General features: G+C 41.2%; 1 protein-coding gene across 2 annotated transcripts in view; it reads left to right on the forward strand.

The window, feature by feature from the left end:
- Positions 1-413: 413 nt before the first annotated feature.
- LOC136442235 (gamma-aminobutyric acid type B receptor subunit 1-like) overlaps positions 414-15,321 on the forward strand; it is a 60,323-nt gene continuing 45,415 nt past the window's right edge. For both annotated transcript variants that reach the window (XM_066438993.1, XM_066438994.1), the window contains exon 1: positions 414-859. In XM_066438993.1, coding sequence (XP_066295090.1) covers positions 617-859 — 243 coding nt within the window. In that variant the 5' untranslated portion in view covers positions 414-616. The remainder of the gene's footprint in view (positions 860-15,321) is intronic.

Raw genomic sequence — 15,321 nt, forward strand, 5'->3', positions numbered from 1 at the left:
AGATTGTTACATGCTGTGAGCATGGAAGATGTCAACTCCGCTTCATCTCTCAGGGGTCCCTGTAGATCAATTATCCCACCTGTTATCCTAAACTGCAGTTAGCTCGTTAAAGCCGAAACCACGCGGGAGCAATCCAACAGACTTGGTGATTGGCCATTGTATCAATTATAATCTCCCGTCGGCAGCTTTGTGTCTCTTCATTCATATTCCCGGGCCTAAACGCCGAAGTGGCTGTCAGTTGCAAGTCAAAAGAAGTCTACAAGGTACCGGCTTTGGTGGTTTTACATTCATCTTTGTCTTCCTAGTGTAGACAGGAAGGCCTGAGCGCCAGATCTTTTATGTATGTTAGGCAGCTCCCTTTCTAGCTCAATGTGTGACGACATAGTGACGTCACCAGTTCTGGGGGAGTGCACACATGAAACCGGCAGAAACTACGGCCGTTGAGCGGCGATCGGTATTCAAAGGACTTTACACCGCCGTTATGAGACGGAGATTATATATTGGGCCTACAGCTAGCGATATAAAGCCGATGTACTTTGTTTTTCTTTAGTTGAAGCATATAATTGCTTTCAGAGAGGTTGCTATCTTTTTTTTCTTGATATAGCTAGCCTCCAAGATGGTGTCGCTGGCCGTGGTGCTGATCTGGTTAGCGTTCGGGAGAGGAGTGTTGCCGGGGGCCAACGCCGGCAAGGCCGGGAAGACAGACCTGTACATCGGCGGTATCTTCCCGATGACGGGCGGGGGCTGGTCGGGCGGACAGGCTTGTCTCCCCGCAGCGCTCATGGCCTTGCACGACGTCAACCACCGGGAGGATATACTCCCAGGGTACCACCTCAACATGATTCACAACGACAGTGAGGTGAGCTCTGCTTTCCACACATCATTCCTCAACATTACCATGTTGTCCATTCATAGTAGGGAAATGCCTAAAAATGAGGTCATTTCTAAATTCTACAGAGTAGATCAAGTTATCGATCGATCGCAAAGTTACCGTGCACATAATTTCCTAAATTTTGGTGTAAATTGTCCTTGTTAACCGTTTGTGATTGCTACAACATTGTCCAATGTTTACATTTTCTATATTCATTATCATACTGGTATCACAAGAATACCTCTGATCACCAAACTCATAGTCATAGACATAACTTAAGGTAAAATTATTGTATTTGAACATTATAGCCCCAGAAATCGTATGAATTAGACGTGTATAATAAGCAGACACGATGATGGAGTAGAGACATGAACATAGTTCCGTTTTCCCGGACACCGTAGCAAGGTTCCGGTGAAACATCACCTGCTCCAGTCATGAAATATTAAAGACGTTGTCAACGGTGCGTAATGTGAGTCGGCCTCTAGGCTTGAATACAGCACCATCAAGATCAAATCATAAACGGACGAATTGCATCCAAACACCACAAAGCTAGCCCCTTTTTGGACAATATATATCTTCTTTTTTTTTTTTTTTTACTCGTGTCAAACTTGTACAAGCCTTCCCTGGGGTAAATGTGTCGCCATAGATTGCTACGTTTTTTGAACTGACAGAAATCGCGCACAGTTTTTCACTTATAAAAGAGGTTGATATATTTAGGGCAAGGACAATGCGTCCCTGAGGTGTTAAAGTTAATCTTATGCCAACTGTCTTTTGCATTCTTCGGTAATGTAAGAATGTTGAGATGTACACAGAGCTAGAATCATACGATCACGCCTGTTTTTTTATACAGGTATTGCGCTGGAACCATCGTATTTATAAAGCACTGTAGTAGAAGACTGCAATGCTGACTTCACATTTGCCCGTGCCAAAATGATTTACACGCAACAGCATCGGATTAATGGCTTCATTTTCAGTCACGAAATCTCACGCGAAAGAGTTAACATGGAAAGGCCATTGTCCTTTGATACCGGGTTCGATTGCAATAATTTTAGCGGCAAAACGTCCAATCATGTACAAAGGGCATTGCGTGAGGGGGAAGAATAACCTTGTGAGAACCTTCAGAGCGGGAAACATGAATGGCTGAGTAAGTGGCGTGATTTTTATCTGTAAGTCCCGCTAGGTGGGTTTGCAAGGACTATCTATACATCTGACTCACTTCTGTCGTGGGCAACTCAAACGATCACAGAAGATGAAGACGTAGAGAAATTACAGGTCGATCATTCAAAGGCTTTGGCTTTTCAACATCTCCGTTAGTGATATATCAATCGTCTAGATCTTGTCTTACTCATATATCACTTGTTGTGGTGTAGTTCTTACTTACATCTTAATTGCTACGACTGGAATTCATTCACTGAATTTTCTTCACATGATTCATTGTCATGTGAAAAAAGGATAAAATTTGAAACGAATTTCGTTCTTCAGTTCCTTCCAAAACAGGCCATTATCAATGTACTCTCAGATGTCATTGACAATTAACATGGCCCAATATGGTGCTGTACAGTAGAAGAAAGAAAGCACGGGTACGTTTGGTCAATAACGCTACTCAAATAGGACAATATATTTTGACAGTGAAGCGAGAATGAAAATTGAAAATTAGATTTATTTTGTGTGTAACACATTATCGAGGACTGGTATGCGTGGCGTACAAGGCACTTCCCTTTGATGACGCCTTCCATTAATTACATTTCAGCAGTAAAACACCCGGTCATCAATACAAGAGTAAGCAATGTGTTGAAAGATTGTGTTGAATAGCTAATATTTGTGTGTCAGGGAGGTGGGATACTATGATGTATACTTACATAGAATACCCGAGATAGCTATGCGCAATCATATACATTCGGGGACACACCACTTAATCAAGTCCTACTGCATGCTACAAGTACATCGTTGTGCCAAAACCGTCCCGTTCCTGTCCCTATAGCCCCGGTTACACAAAGCTTAACATGACTTCCGACCACTGGACAACCAAGGTTGGCAGTAGGTCGGGAGCAGTCTGACCAGTTTTAGATTAAGAGTCAAATTTGACTCCAAAACACAACCTGACCACCACTGACCAATCAAAATAAACAAATAAACAAACCAACACTGCAACAGCAAACCCATTCCAGACCCCCAGTCCACGGCCGAATGTTTAAAAAAATTCGAAACATTCGGCTGGCGCGGCCGAACACCAGCCGACCGAGCGGAACACCAGCCGACTACAGCCCACCGAGCTCCCAAACCACTCCAACCATAGTTATGTGAAGGTCGGGAGGCCATGTTCGGCTATGTGTAACCATGACTTAAGCTTTCCCATAAAAGGTCAGCTAGCTACATTGCCATCTTATCTTGTTATATGAACGTAGACCTGTAGCTTTTCCGCACTGGTGATATTTTTGACCATGAATAGATTTTGTCTCATCTGCCTCCTGTGGAAAACAGATCTGACAGGGCTTGATGGATAGCGTAACAAATCCAGCTATGTTGACGGTTTTATTGAATGTTTTTAGCTTTTGGTGAGGCAAGACAGTTATTTCATTCGCCCGTGGCCTCCTGCCGTAGCTTTCATGCCATGACAATCACCATAGAAATCGTAATCGAGAGACGCAGCTGCGATTTTACAACGTACGCCAAGCCCACACATCTTATTGTATTCAACGATAGAGTCTGGAATGTGTTTATGTCACAAGCCATAAATTTTTCCCAAGAACTCAGCAATAAAATATCATAAATACCTCATCATTTGAAGCCAAGCTTGTTCGACGTTTTGAAAAATAAAACAATAAAACGGTAGTCTAATTTATAGAAATTTTGAAAGCAATGAACTATTCTTCTGTATATATATATATATATATATATATATATATATATATATATATATATATATATATATATATATATATATATATATATATGGGTACGTTTGTATATATTTTCATGGTGAATAAATATCCAAATGTTGGAAAAATTACAAAAAGAGTCGAACTGGCCAAGAGATACGCTAATAGGATAATTCTCTTTTAAGATTTTGTTCATCTGTACCTTTTATTAATCAGCATTTTACCTCAAAACAACACATTGAACAAAAGATCTTGAGCATTTGAAGCAACCCATCCTCAGTCTAGTAATCCGCTATTTCACTCTTTCCTTCAAAAATAACCATAGACAATTTTTAAACCTACATGTTAAAAACACACTTTTCAGTTGACGTATGTAGTATCTAATGTAAGCGTTTTCAATTATTTCTTTCATCTATTTCAATATATAATATCATATGGAACCAGTTGTACACACAATAAGATGCCAGTCGTGATGCTACTCCGTGGGTGATAAAAGTAATTCTTTAAAATCCTTCCCTGGGTGCTTGAAATACAGTCATGTGGTCATGTCAGGGCATGCGGCATGAGCTTCAGACAGTAGGGTCTGCATTCCTCATTGAAGTGTACTCAAACACGTGAGTGGGAAGAGATAGAATTTCATTTTGAAAGACTCAAAACTCTCAAGACTCAAAAACATGTAGTGGCCAAAGGTAACAGACACAGGTTCACTGCTACAAAATGCCCAATTCTTACCAAATTCTGTGCGTGATTCAATTTCAGAGTAGCTAAGCATAAACAATATTTTATCTGTGATACACATACCGACGTCATAGATTTTTATGACGTTTGCGTCATGGATATCGACTTGCTTCATCCTCGTAGATTTTGTGAGGTCTAGTCATACAGCCTGCAAACCTACCGCCGTCCGACAGTTGTGAGGAGTCGTGAATGCTTTAACAAGATGATGCACTGTTCCGTTGAGTTATTTTCTGTGACATTGTTAAATATTCCTGTGTTTCCCATTTGTCTGATTCCATGTGTTTCCATTTGTTTCTCGGCCCCTTGGAAATCAACTTATGGCTGAAGGGGTCACCTAGATGCTTTTATATTAATAAATAAATAAGTAAATGAATAAAAGATGTCCTATTTTTCATAACCGTTGTGTCAACATTACCATCTATTTGTTTTTAGTAATCGACCATCTGCTTTCCCATTATGCTTTTATATTATCTTATTTATATATTCATATCTTTATCTATTACTATATGATCGTGGGCGTCTTGTGAAGACGTCATCTCATGATCTTGACAAGAATAAAGAACATTATCATCAATGTTATGTATAAGCAGCGACACCTGTGCTGCATTGCTATGTGGAACCAGTCAGAACTGCCCTGAAGAAGGTGACAGATGGTCACCAAAACATCGGTGGAATAAATCCATTGGTTGTGTAAAAATAGTCATTTTATTCAGTGACTTACCAACCTGATGAAACTATTCACGGATTATCATCAATAATTTGAATATGAAGTGTGAATATGACCATTTCTGATTTGATTGAGTTCTCTAATGAAAGCTCAGAATACATTTAATGGATGACTCGTTCATACATGTATAAGCAGTTCATTTTTCTGTCTATGGAATTAGCATTGTCAGCATCCATTCTAAAAAGCTGAAGTACAGTTAATTAAGAGTGATTCATTTCTCCATATCGTTCAATGGGTCGTTATCTTTACAAAATGATATACAGTTGAAGCAGCGTTGATTAATTGAGGTATGAGGTCTTTGAACTCTTGTTTATCTATGAAATTCGTTGAGAGCTCTGTCTAATTGCTACTTTGCAGCGTGGTCTCCGACCTAGTAAGATGGGGCTGCAGTTAAGTGCTAGGTGTGCTAAGTGTAAGTGCTATGGTAGCCTGTGTGTATTGTGTAATTTCGACAGCGCGTAGGAGTTATCAGCTGAGACCTATATGATAAATGTCTCTATGGATTGTGGGGCGGTTATGCCATTTCGGCATTTGGAACGAACATCAAATGTATTGTTCGTGGCCCCGGAGAGGCTGAGTGTTTAAGTTATGCTGCGTAGCATAAGGTCTGCTTCACAGGCACCCTGTAGGGTATCAACAGCTGTCACCACTTAGTCTACGAGGCTGACCAGCAAGGGGCAGACCCAATTCGTCAAGTTTTAATTCAGTTGTTTCGGTTGCATTGATTTATTGATTGAGGGGATCTCCTGCTCCGTACTACTATGCAAAGCTGACAGAGAGAGGTTTGTTGTCAGTTGAGACGTAAAGAAGTATCGATGCCAAAAAAATCTAGGTCAAGGACTAATGGTTGCAAGGATGAAGGAACAAAAACCAACTGAAGCAATGGTTGCATAATGCGGATGCCTAGAAAAAACATTTTGCCCTTCCACCCGACCGACCCTAGCAAAATCCCATCGACCCCACCCTTTTTTCGGGCCAACCGCTAGGAAGGGGCAAAAAATATTCGATCTCACCTCTGATAAATGAAAATTGAAAGCAGATTCAAAAAGTCTTGAAATTTTCTTACAGACTTCCTGTATCTCACACTCTGTTCTGAACAGTTGATGTAAGAATTTGTAGTAGACATTGTACTTCTTTGTTCAATTTATTGAATAAAATATACTTTTCTTTGTACAATGTTTTTCCTTATTAATTACACTTTATATGGTTTTGAAAACACCAGTGTCCTGATGCTTTCCGGCTTTATAATAATGTTAAACTGTATTTGCTGGATCAATTTGGCCGAAATCCATTTGTCTTAAATCTCCGTCTACCGACCATATTTTTTTCAGAACCGGAACCAGAACATTTTTTTCCTAGGCCATGTAATTATACCGCACAGGCGTGATAGACATTTGTTTTCGGACAGCCAGTGTCACTAGACACCCCCATATCCGACTAGCCACTCTATTTGTCATTAGGCCTGTGTCCCGACGGTATGATTGAGAAAACTGCCCCCAGGGATTATCAAAATACATTCCTATGACGCTCTGAGGATCTTACCGAAGGAGGAACTATTACATTGCTAATATCTTTTGATAATGTGGAGAGTGATATTTGGTTATATGATGTTTGCATATTGATAACTATTATTGCATACCATCTTTTGATAATTTGTAGATTCAAATGTTGATTGATAGGGATTCCTTATTTGAAATCTAAACTCCCAAATGACTCCATGTATTTGCAATTTATTGCATTTCAGAAAGTCGTGCCAAAATATCCATGTGGTGGTGATGACAATGATACTCGCTTTCGGGTAATTGAAAATGCATGCACACATTGATTCCACATATTCCGTGGTTTTGCGACTAATGAATAAAATCAATCCTCTGTGATACAACTTTGGGTCCCATGGCAGCCGATAGCTTTGACAATTTAGGGTGGGCCTGGGAAAAACATTTTGTCTCCGGGTGCGGTCCTGGAAACATTGGGGTCGGTAGTTGGGGATTCTCTTTTTTTTCTTCTTTTTTTTTTCTTTTTTTAGATTTCGACAAATTTATTCTAACTGTGAAGTTTTAGCACTGAAGTGATGATATTTTCAACGCTGTATTGCAATTAATATACAGAAATGAGTTTTAGAAGTACAAGTATATCAATTAACTGAAGAAATACAATTTTCAGTACACATTCTTACGTTACCTGTTCAAAGCCCTCATATATGTTAGGGGTTTGTTCTGAATTTCATCACCCGGGTCATAAATTTTACGTCCACCTTTGCCAGTAGCCGACCAAAACATGGCTAGAGTCGACAGGTTTTTGCTAGAGTCAGTCGGGAAACCGGAAAAACTTTATTTTTTTCCCTTGGCCTTATAGCAGCAGAGCCGGGGTTAAAAATCACAGTATAGCACTGCTAGAGCTGTGCCAAAATGAATCCTCTGTTCACAAAGTAGTTTGGAAGCTATATACGTGTAATGGTAAATCATACAGTCCATTTGGCGGTAGTCCAACACTGCATTTAGAGACAAATGCAGTGGAACTATCACCGATAAGAAAGCCCGACGGTTCTGTCTATCTGTCGACAGCAGCTGGCGTTGACATGCTGTTAGGAATCCCAGCCATACCGGCACGTTGTATCACTCGTCATTTTCAGAATTACAAATTAACAGCCAGAGTACATTTCTAGGTTGCTCTGGCGTAAGAATACAATTATTCTCCCACGGATTGACCGATCCATCGAGGATGCCTGCTTTACCTTTACCTACATTTAGGATTATCGCAAAGACGAGAAAAACAGGTCATATAAAAAGATGAAAGGGTCGTGTTACCGTGGCAACTATTGATACTATTAAACATCATTACTCCTAGATCATTGCGTACCAGACACTACCTTAGGATAAACACACACACCCGCAGTGTTCTGTTCTAATAGCCTTTGGTGTTTCTGACGCACGGGGATGCTATTTTCTACTCACTCACTCACTCACTCACTCACTCACTCACTCTCTCCCATAGCTTAGTCAGCCGTCGGGGCAGCATAGCTTTCACTGAAGGCTCTCCACTGCTGGCGGTCTTCCGCCAGTCTGGTCATCTGGTTGGCTGAATGCCCGGTCCACTCCTTTAGATCTGTGATCCACGACCGACGGGGACGTCCCCGCGGCCGCGCACCTTCCGCTTTTCCCTGAAGGATTGTGTGTGTGTGAGAGAGTGCCTTTTGCCCTAGTCACATGCCCGAACCACTGCAGTTTTTTCCTCTTAACTAAGGACAAGAAACTGTCAAGTGGGCCTTGCAGAGTGTGGATACGCGTTTCTTGACTTCTTTGTTTGTGGTGTGTGATGTCCAGTGCACTCGTAGTAGTCTGCGATAACTGTTAATTTCAAACGCGTTGATTCTCCTCACTATTTCTGCATTTAGTGTCCACGACTCAGCGCCATACAGAAATATTGATAACACAAGGCAACGTAGTAGACGGATCTTTGTTGACATGGAGATATTATGACTGGACCAAAGTTTTTTCTACACTGATATTTAATTAGTCTTGCAGTGCGCAGGATATTAGAGCCAGATAGTGTGTACTCTGAGCTTACGCCACCGGCACTGGATTAATTACGGGTAATAAAACAGATGCGGTGACTCACAGCGACAAACTCCTGTTGTGTGTCTGTTAGGGAGGTACAGCTAGGTTAGACCAAAACTGGCGGTACAATGGTAGGAAGACTGACTTTAACTTGAGATTTAGCCTACAATTTCTGTTTTTCATCAGACTCGTTCTTGCACCATTTTAGATTACTCCTATCCCACCCATTTGTATCTATCCACATGTGTTGCCTCCCTGTTCGGATGCTTTGTTCTTGGTGTGTCTATTTGTTATGTTTTTGCGTGTCCGTAATTATTTGAGTACACTGTCAGTAGAGTGACAGGAAGTTGGTGGTAATATGGTTTTCATCCCAAAGGTCAGACTTGCGGCAGTGACAGGAAGTAGAAAGTATTTGATCAATGGAAAAGGCTGTTGATGCACGGACATACATTGTTTGTGTCAATCTGTTTTCGCAGTTATGTATTTTCCATATACTACTTACGTTCACCGTAGAGTGACAGAAAGTGGTTATAATTAATGGATACATGTAATGTTAATCAAAATCGTATTTGCATAAGTAATGAACTACAATTAAGACACACGAGGAACGGAATATCCATACGGAGGCGTGATCTTCGAAATCCTCTTTGTAACTGCTGCATTCGAACTTTTACTTTAGTCCGGTAAAGTCACGTTTCTTGTACAGATCACAGTTTATTTTGGGTCTTCCTGTGTGCTTCGGGGGCTTTGGTAGGCTTCTCGTATATTACTGTAAGTGGACGTTAATCGCTAACAGATCAGGTGGTATGCCCTTCGGGTACGAATTGTGTTCTAGAGAGATCTGATGCGTAAAGCCGGATCCTGATCCTACAGTTCCGCACTGCTTAAGCCACCCGCGGCAATTGCAATAAGGGTGTGTAGGGCACACACCTCCGTGAAGTAAGTATGGTATTTGCAGTGTGAGCTAAGGTAATTACCTGGAAAACAAGTTCCGTAAAATCAATCTGTTTCCATTCTTGATGTCCAGCTTGTTTAAGGTATGGTCCAGGTCGGTGGCAGGCAGTTTTAGTTTTCAAAAGAAAAGTTTGAAAAGAAAACCCATCTGATTTGGTAGATATATTGGGTTTTTTTGTTATTTGGCCTTATTTTCTCACAATGCGTTACTGTTTGACCGCAAACGTAAGGGTAAGGTTGCAGTTTCCAACACCCTACTCGGGTGCCGATACTTGATGTAAGAGCCTGACCAATCAGGGGCCAGTGCCAGGCCAGGTCAAAGGTCATTTAACATTCTTCCCTCCCCCCGGAAAACTGTTTTTCGCGCGTCTGCGTGTCAAATGACGTGTTCGCAGAGGTCGTTGACCTGCATTTTACCGGAAGTGCCCGGGTGAGTGAAAAACAGGAGGAAAACGGCGGTTTTGGGTCTTTTTACGACCATTAAATGCCAATTTCACAACTACTACCCCAGCAACATGATTTTTAAGGCACTTTTGTGGCAAAACTGTGTAAAGATGGGCACAAAAAAGAACGCTGTTGCGAGGTTTACCGCCTGAACTTGCCACCGATGGGCGGCATAAGGCACGACATGTTGCGTAGGGCAGGGAGGGCCCAAAGGAGATGGTATCCCTAAAAATCTTGAAAAAAATTCACCAAAAATCAATTTTTCAAAGAGATATCTTAAAAAGAGCCCGTCAATTGAACTGAATCACTATCATGTATCCTTCCTCAAAATATTAGCGTTGTATATTGAATCGTTAGGGAGGGGGAACCACTTTTGTAAAAAAGGGATGTGGCCTGTAATTTTTGATTACGTCATCGTGACGTCATAAAATTTTGCATAAATTATCGTACTTTGAGGAAAAATCAAGAGCCATACATAACATTAAGTAGTATTTTTAAGTCACCCAAAAAGTGCTGCCACCGACCTGGACCATACCTTAGTGCAACACTAGGCAGTATATTAAACCAAGGCGACGTACCAAGCCAGAGCCTAACCTCTGCTTGGAGAGTAGGTAATCGTACCCAGCACCAGCTGTGAACTGTACCACACCTTCAAGATGGAGGTGTCGTTCTGTAATATTACATTACCTACAGCAAATGTAAAAAATACTGCGACGGTGCCCAAATTCAACGTGCATCACCTCGTCTATATTAGCAGACGACAGGACAAAGTACATATAAAATGCATCAAAAGGATCTTGAGCTGCGAACACACAAACACTATCAACCCCCGTTCAATGTCGCTTTGATACTCATTCCGTACCATGAGTCTTATGGGTATAAGGTATACAGGGCGCCGGAGGCGGTCTTGTAAAGTGTCGAAATCTGAGTGGTTTACATCTGTTCATACCAGTCCCTGGACCCCTCCACTGCCACTGATATATTACTTCAGCTTCACCATGCGATATTGACACTCGGGGCAATCGCTTCAACTTATCGTAAACGGTAATGAAACAACCTTGGACCTAGAGTAAATAAGTAGAGCTCCTGGTTCAAATTACTAGTAGATGGTAGCTGGGAGGCCCCAGTTCGAATCAGGGGAAGGGCATCCTAGTTGGAGCTGCATTAATCTTTCGGAAGGGACGTGAAACCAACTAATTATCATTGGGGGTCCCGTGTTCAAGGACGAGCTTCGATATCTGTTAAAAGGCACCATAACAGCCTCATTACTCAGATGGCATTACTGGCTGTATTTGAGATGAAAAGAACTTTGGCATCATAAAGTAGTTCGAAACATAATCTGACCTGAGCAAAAATATTGATCTAACGCTTTTCCCTATCCAATGAACTGATCAGAATAGCCTTGGCAACCCTACCTGGTTGTCCCTTCATTGCTGCCTTGCCATGTCCCAACCACTACTGATAATGTTACTCTCCTTTGTGGATAGGGTCACGTTACGCCGTCCCCGATAAATAACCTCCCCATGTTATTTATTACCCTTCACGATAATGGGACAACCTTTGGTTGGTTGCGTGACCTCTGTGGTTGAATCTTCGATTGTAAAATCTGCTAATGAGGTTCTTTTGTCAGCGGGGAGGCATTGTTGTCATCACAGACGATTAAGTGGATCATTTAACTTCGCCAAGAAGGTTATGTTTTCGGGCGCGCGTCTGTGTGTGCGTGTATCTGTCTGTGTGTGAACACGATAGCTCAAGAAGGCCTGAATTGATTGTCTTCATATTTGGTATGTGGGTAGATCAAGTCAAGACCTTGAGATGATTAGATTTAGAGGCTTGTTATGGTACTGCAGTGGAACTTCGTGTTTGGGACAAGCTATGTTTTTTAGTGGTAGCTGTGAACTACATCCTTAATTTTTGGAGAATCCATAGAAATTGAAAGAACCACATATATTGTGTGATATTCGTAGTCTTTTTCTAACATCGATAAAAAAAACTGTTATAAAACGAGATTGAAAATAACTATCTGCTCCGGGAGAAAAGCCCATTTTCAACAATCAATGTGGCAAAGATGCACAGATCATTATCAGTGATACATAAACGCTACATCAGATCCCGCATCCAAACATACAGCACGTCGATGAAAGTTTGGGCATCCAGGTAATAAGATACGCAATAAGGCAGTTACTCAAGCAACTGAAATATTGTTCCAAAATCACGGTCAGATCTGTCGATCAACAGGTTTTCAACAACAACTATGAATTGATATGGTAACAATATAGTAAACAAATTTTAGATAGTTACAATAGGAAATAAAAGAAGACAAAGACAAGACAGGGATGATCATATCTAAAAAAAATGTTCCACACCATATTAGCACATCGATTCATAGCTTTTGGTTAAAACCTGCTGATTTACAGATATTTAAAGTAGCGGATGTTGCCTGAAACTTCCGACCGTTTCCAAAATCTATCCAGTTGCTTGAGTAACTATTTATTGCAAACATACAGCAATCAGCCAGTGTCGCCACCCAGTCTCAAGATCAAACATGCACCCATATAAAATAACCCCCTGGCATCCCCTTAATGTGGCAAACTAGAGCGCTTATTGCCTTCCTCCGGTTTAATGTCCAAAACGTTATGCACAAGGATTAGGTACCAAAGAAGTAGAGAACCCCATTAACGGATAAGGTCTTCTGAACCACATTTCTTCTGCTGAATGGGCACTCTTTCTCAATGAAGCAGATGGGCTTTCTATAATAGCCTCATCCACATACGTTAGAACTCTTTACAGAGAGTAGGCGTTGCGAGCAATTAAAGTGACCTTGACTGAAAACAGCTTGCATTCAATCGGTCTTATATAAAAGTCATGAAATAATAGAATATGAGATAGGAAAATATAACTTAAAATATTGTTAAGTATAAGGTATTGTTATACGTATTGTATGACCAATCATTAATATATTTGGAAATGCTATCAGATATAAGGTGCACATCCTTGATCTATCTTTACCTAAAATATACCGTTTCTTACATTTCCAGTTGCTGCTCACTTTTATTATACTTGTATGTATTGCTTACTTTTTTTTATCTGAATAGTGTTTTATTGATAGCAGTGTTAGCAGTTATGTTGAAAAGAGTTGTTGGTGTAGGATAAAAGTTTTCTACGTTCTTTCTCGCTTTCTCTGTTTCCATCCCCGACAGTGTTGCAATGATGTCCCTCTAGGTAGCACAGACAATGTACTCTCCTCTACGCGTCGCCATGATGGGTTGAAACACCACAGAGGGCTCGACCCTACATACTTTCACGAGCTCTTCTTAACTCCTGGGTGGCTTACCGTTGACATTTTAATGGGCCTCACTTCGTGAGTCCGCATTAAAGGTGAAGCGGTCAAACCTCAGACTGGGGACGAAGCATGACGCTTCAACGTCAGCTAGTAGTGCAATGCGGCTTCGCTACAGCTCGCGCATCTAGCCTGAGGCTTATCCCTCAAGCTCCCTTATACGCGGGGCCGCCGGCATTACCTCCCCATCCGAAATGACGAATGGAATCCCTTACGACATGTCCGAGCTGGGGCCGACCCTAAGATCGAACTCCGGCCCACGGAACCACGGTGTTTGATCCATATGGCCAAGCAGAGGAGTTGCGTTACTGCATGCGCCACGTTCACATTACGAGGGCTCAATAGACGTATATAGTTTCCTTTTGCATGGATCATGCTGTGAGGAAAACAAAATTTAAAGAAAAACCAGTCGAGTTCATGTATGTTGCTAATTACTAATGAGTGATCATGATCTTGAAAGAGCAGGGAAATACTGTAGAATGCGTCCATAATGATAGTTACACCTTACACAAAGCGAGACTTTAATATAGCAGTTGCCTGAGGTTGGGAGAACCTTATGACGAACTCTGTACTCCCTAAACTCTGTGAGAAGATAAGGCAACGGAGATTGGCGCTGGCTGGACACTGAGTCTGACATCCCGAGCTGAGCCAGTCAGCTTATCCTCTGGGAGCCAACTGAGGGAGGGAGGAAAAGGGACAGAAAACGCACAACCTTCATCAACAACTTGAAAAGGGATGCTGGGCTCAGGAACATCACTAAAGCAGAACTTCGCTCACTGATGGAGGACAGGGCTGAGTGGAGAAGAAGAACCCATTGTTCCCCGTGTTGGCATCACTATAAGGTTCAATAATTGAGGTTGAAATCGCTGGACGTCTTATCACTACAAATAGGAGTCTGACACAAAGTGCGGGGGTGGGTAAAGTAGTCTGTTTCTGATAACGCGAGTCTCTTACCGGGTAATTGACTTTCCTGACTTGTTTTGTTTCACGGCACTTCCATCTCATGAGCACGGGCACGTTGGGAACGCCATTAGTAGTAGTAATCATCTCTGAATCATAAGAGATTTTTTGGAGTTGCTTGATTTATTCTATATACGAAAGTGAGGAGCTCTCAAAAAGGCTACCAAATTCCATCCTAATTTCTCCGCGTTTGCAAAGAGAAAAATACGCTCCTTTTAACATCACAGAACCCACACATTGCAGGAAAAGTGGGAACCTTCGTCTTCCAGTGTCTCAGAAAAAGAAGTCAAACCCATTAACTAAGTTAGAATTTAGAGTCAGAATTTCGACTAGAGCAGACACATACTATATTGTTCCACATTTTTCCCGCTCTTTTCATGTTTCTTTTCTTACTTGCTTGCTAATAGCCCGGGGGAACGAATTCGTAATAAACGTATTATCTATATTTCTTTCTTTTTTTCATTATGTGATGTTCTACCTAGTAGATATTTGACCTGAATCAACGTAATCGTCTCTACATTGATTTTTAAAATGATGATATTTTTTCATTTCTTAGTTTTTTACCATATACGTTTCCGTGCCCGATATGTTTTGTGAATTCTCTGGTACTTCTTTTTTTTACCTGCTTTAACTCTGTTCAATTTGCTTATATAATAATTTCAGTTCTGTTGCCTTTCCCGCATTTCTCATCTGGCAATTTGTACAGGTATAGTGGCGCTGATTCAACTGATGTTGAGGTATACAGACTGAATCAATATTAAGGTACAGGTTGCATTGATGACACAACTCCCTGAAGAAACTTATTAGATTGATACAGTTCACTTTCCTCTTATCATGTCATTTCTCTCTGA

Source organism: Branchiostoma lanceolatum, chromosome 9, assembly GCF_035083965.1.
Source record: "Branchiostoma lanceolatum isolate klBraLanc5 chromosome 9, klBraLanc5.hap2, whole genome shotgun sequence".
Classification (NCBI taxonomy): domain Eukaryota; kingdom Metazoa; phylum Chordata; class Leptocardii; order Amphioxiformes; family Branchiostomatidae; genus Branchiostoma; species Branchiostoma lanceolatum.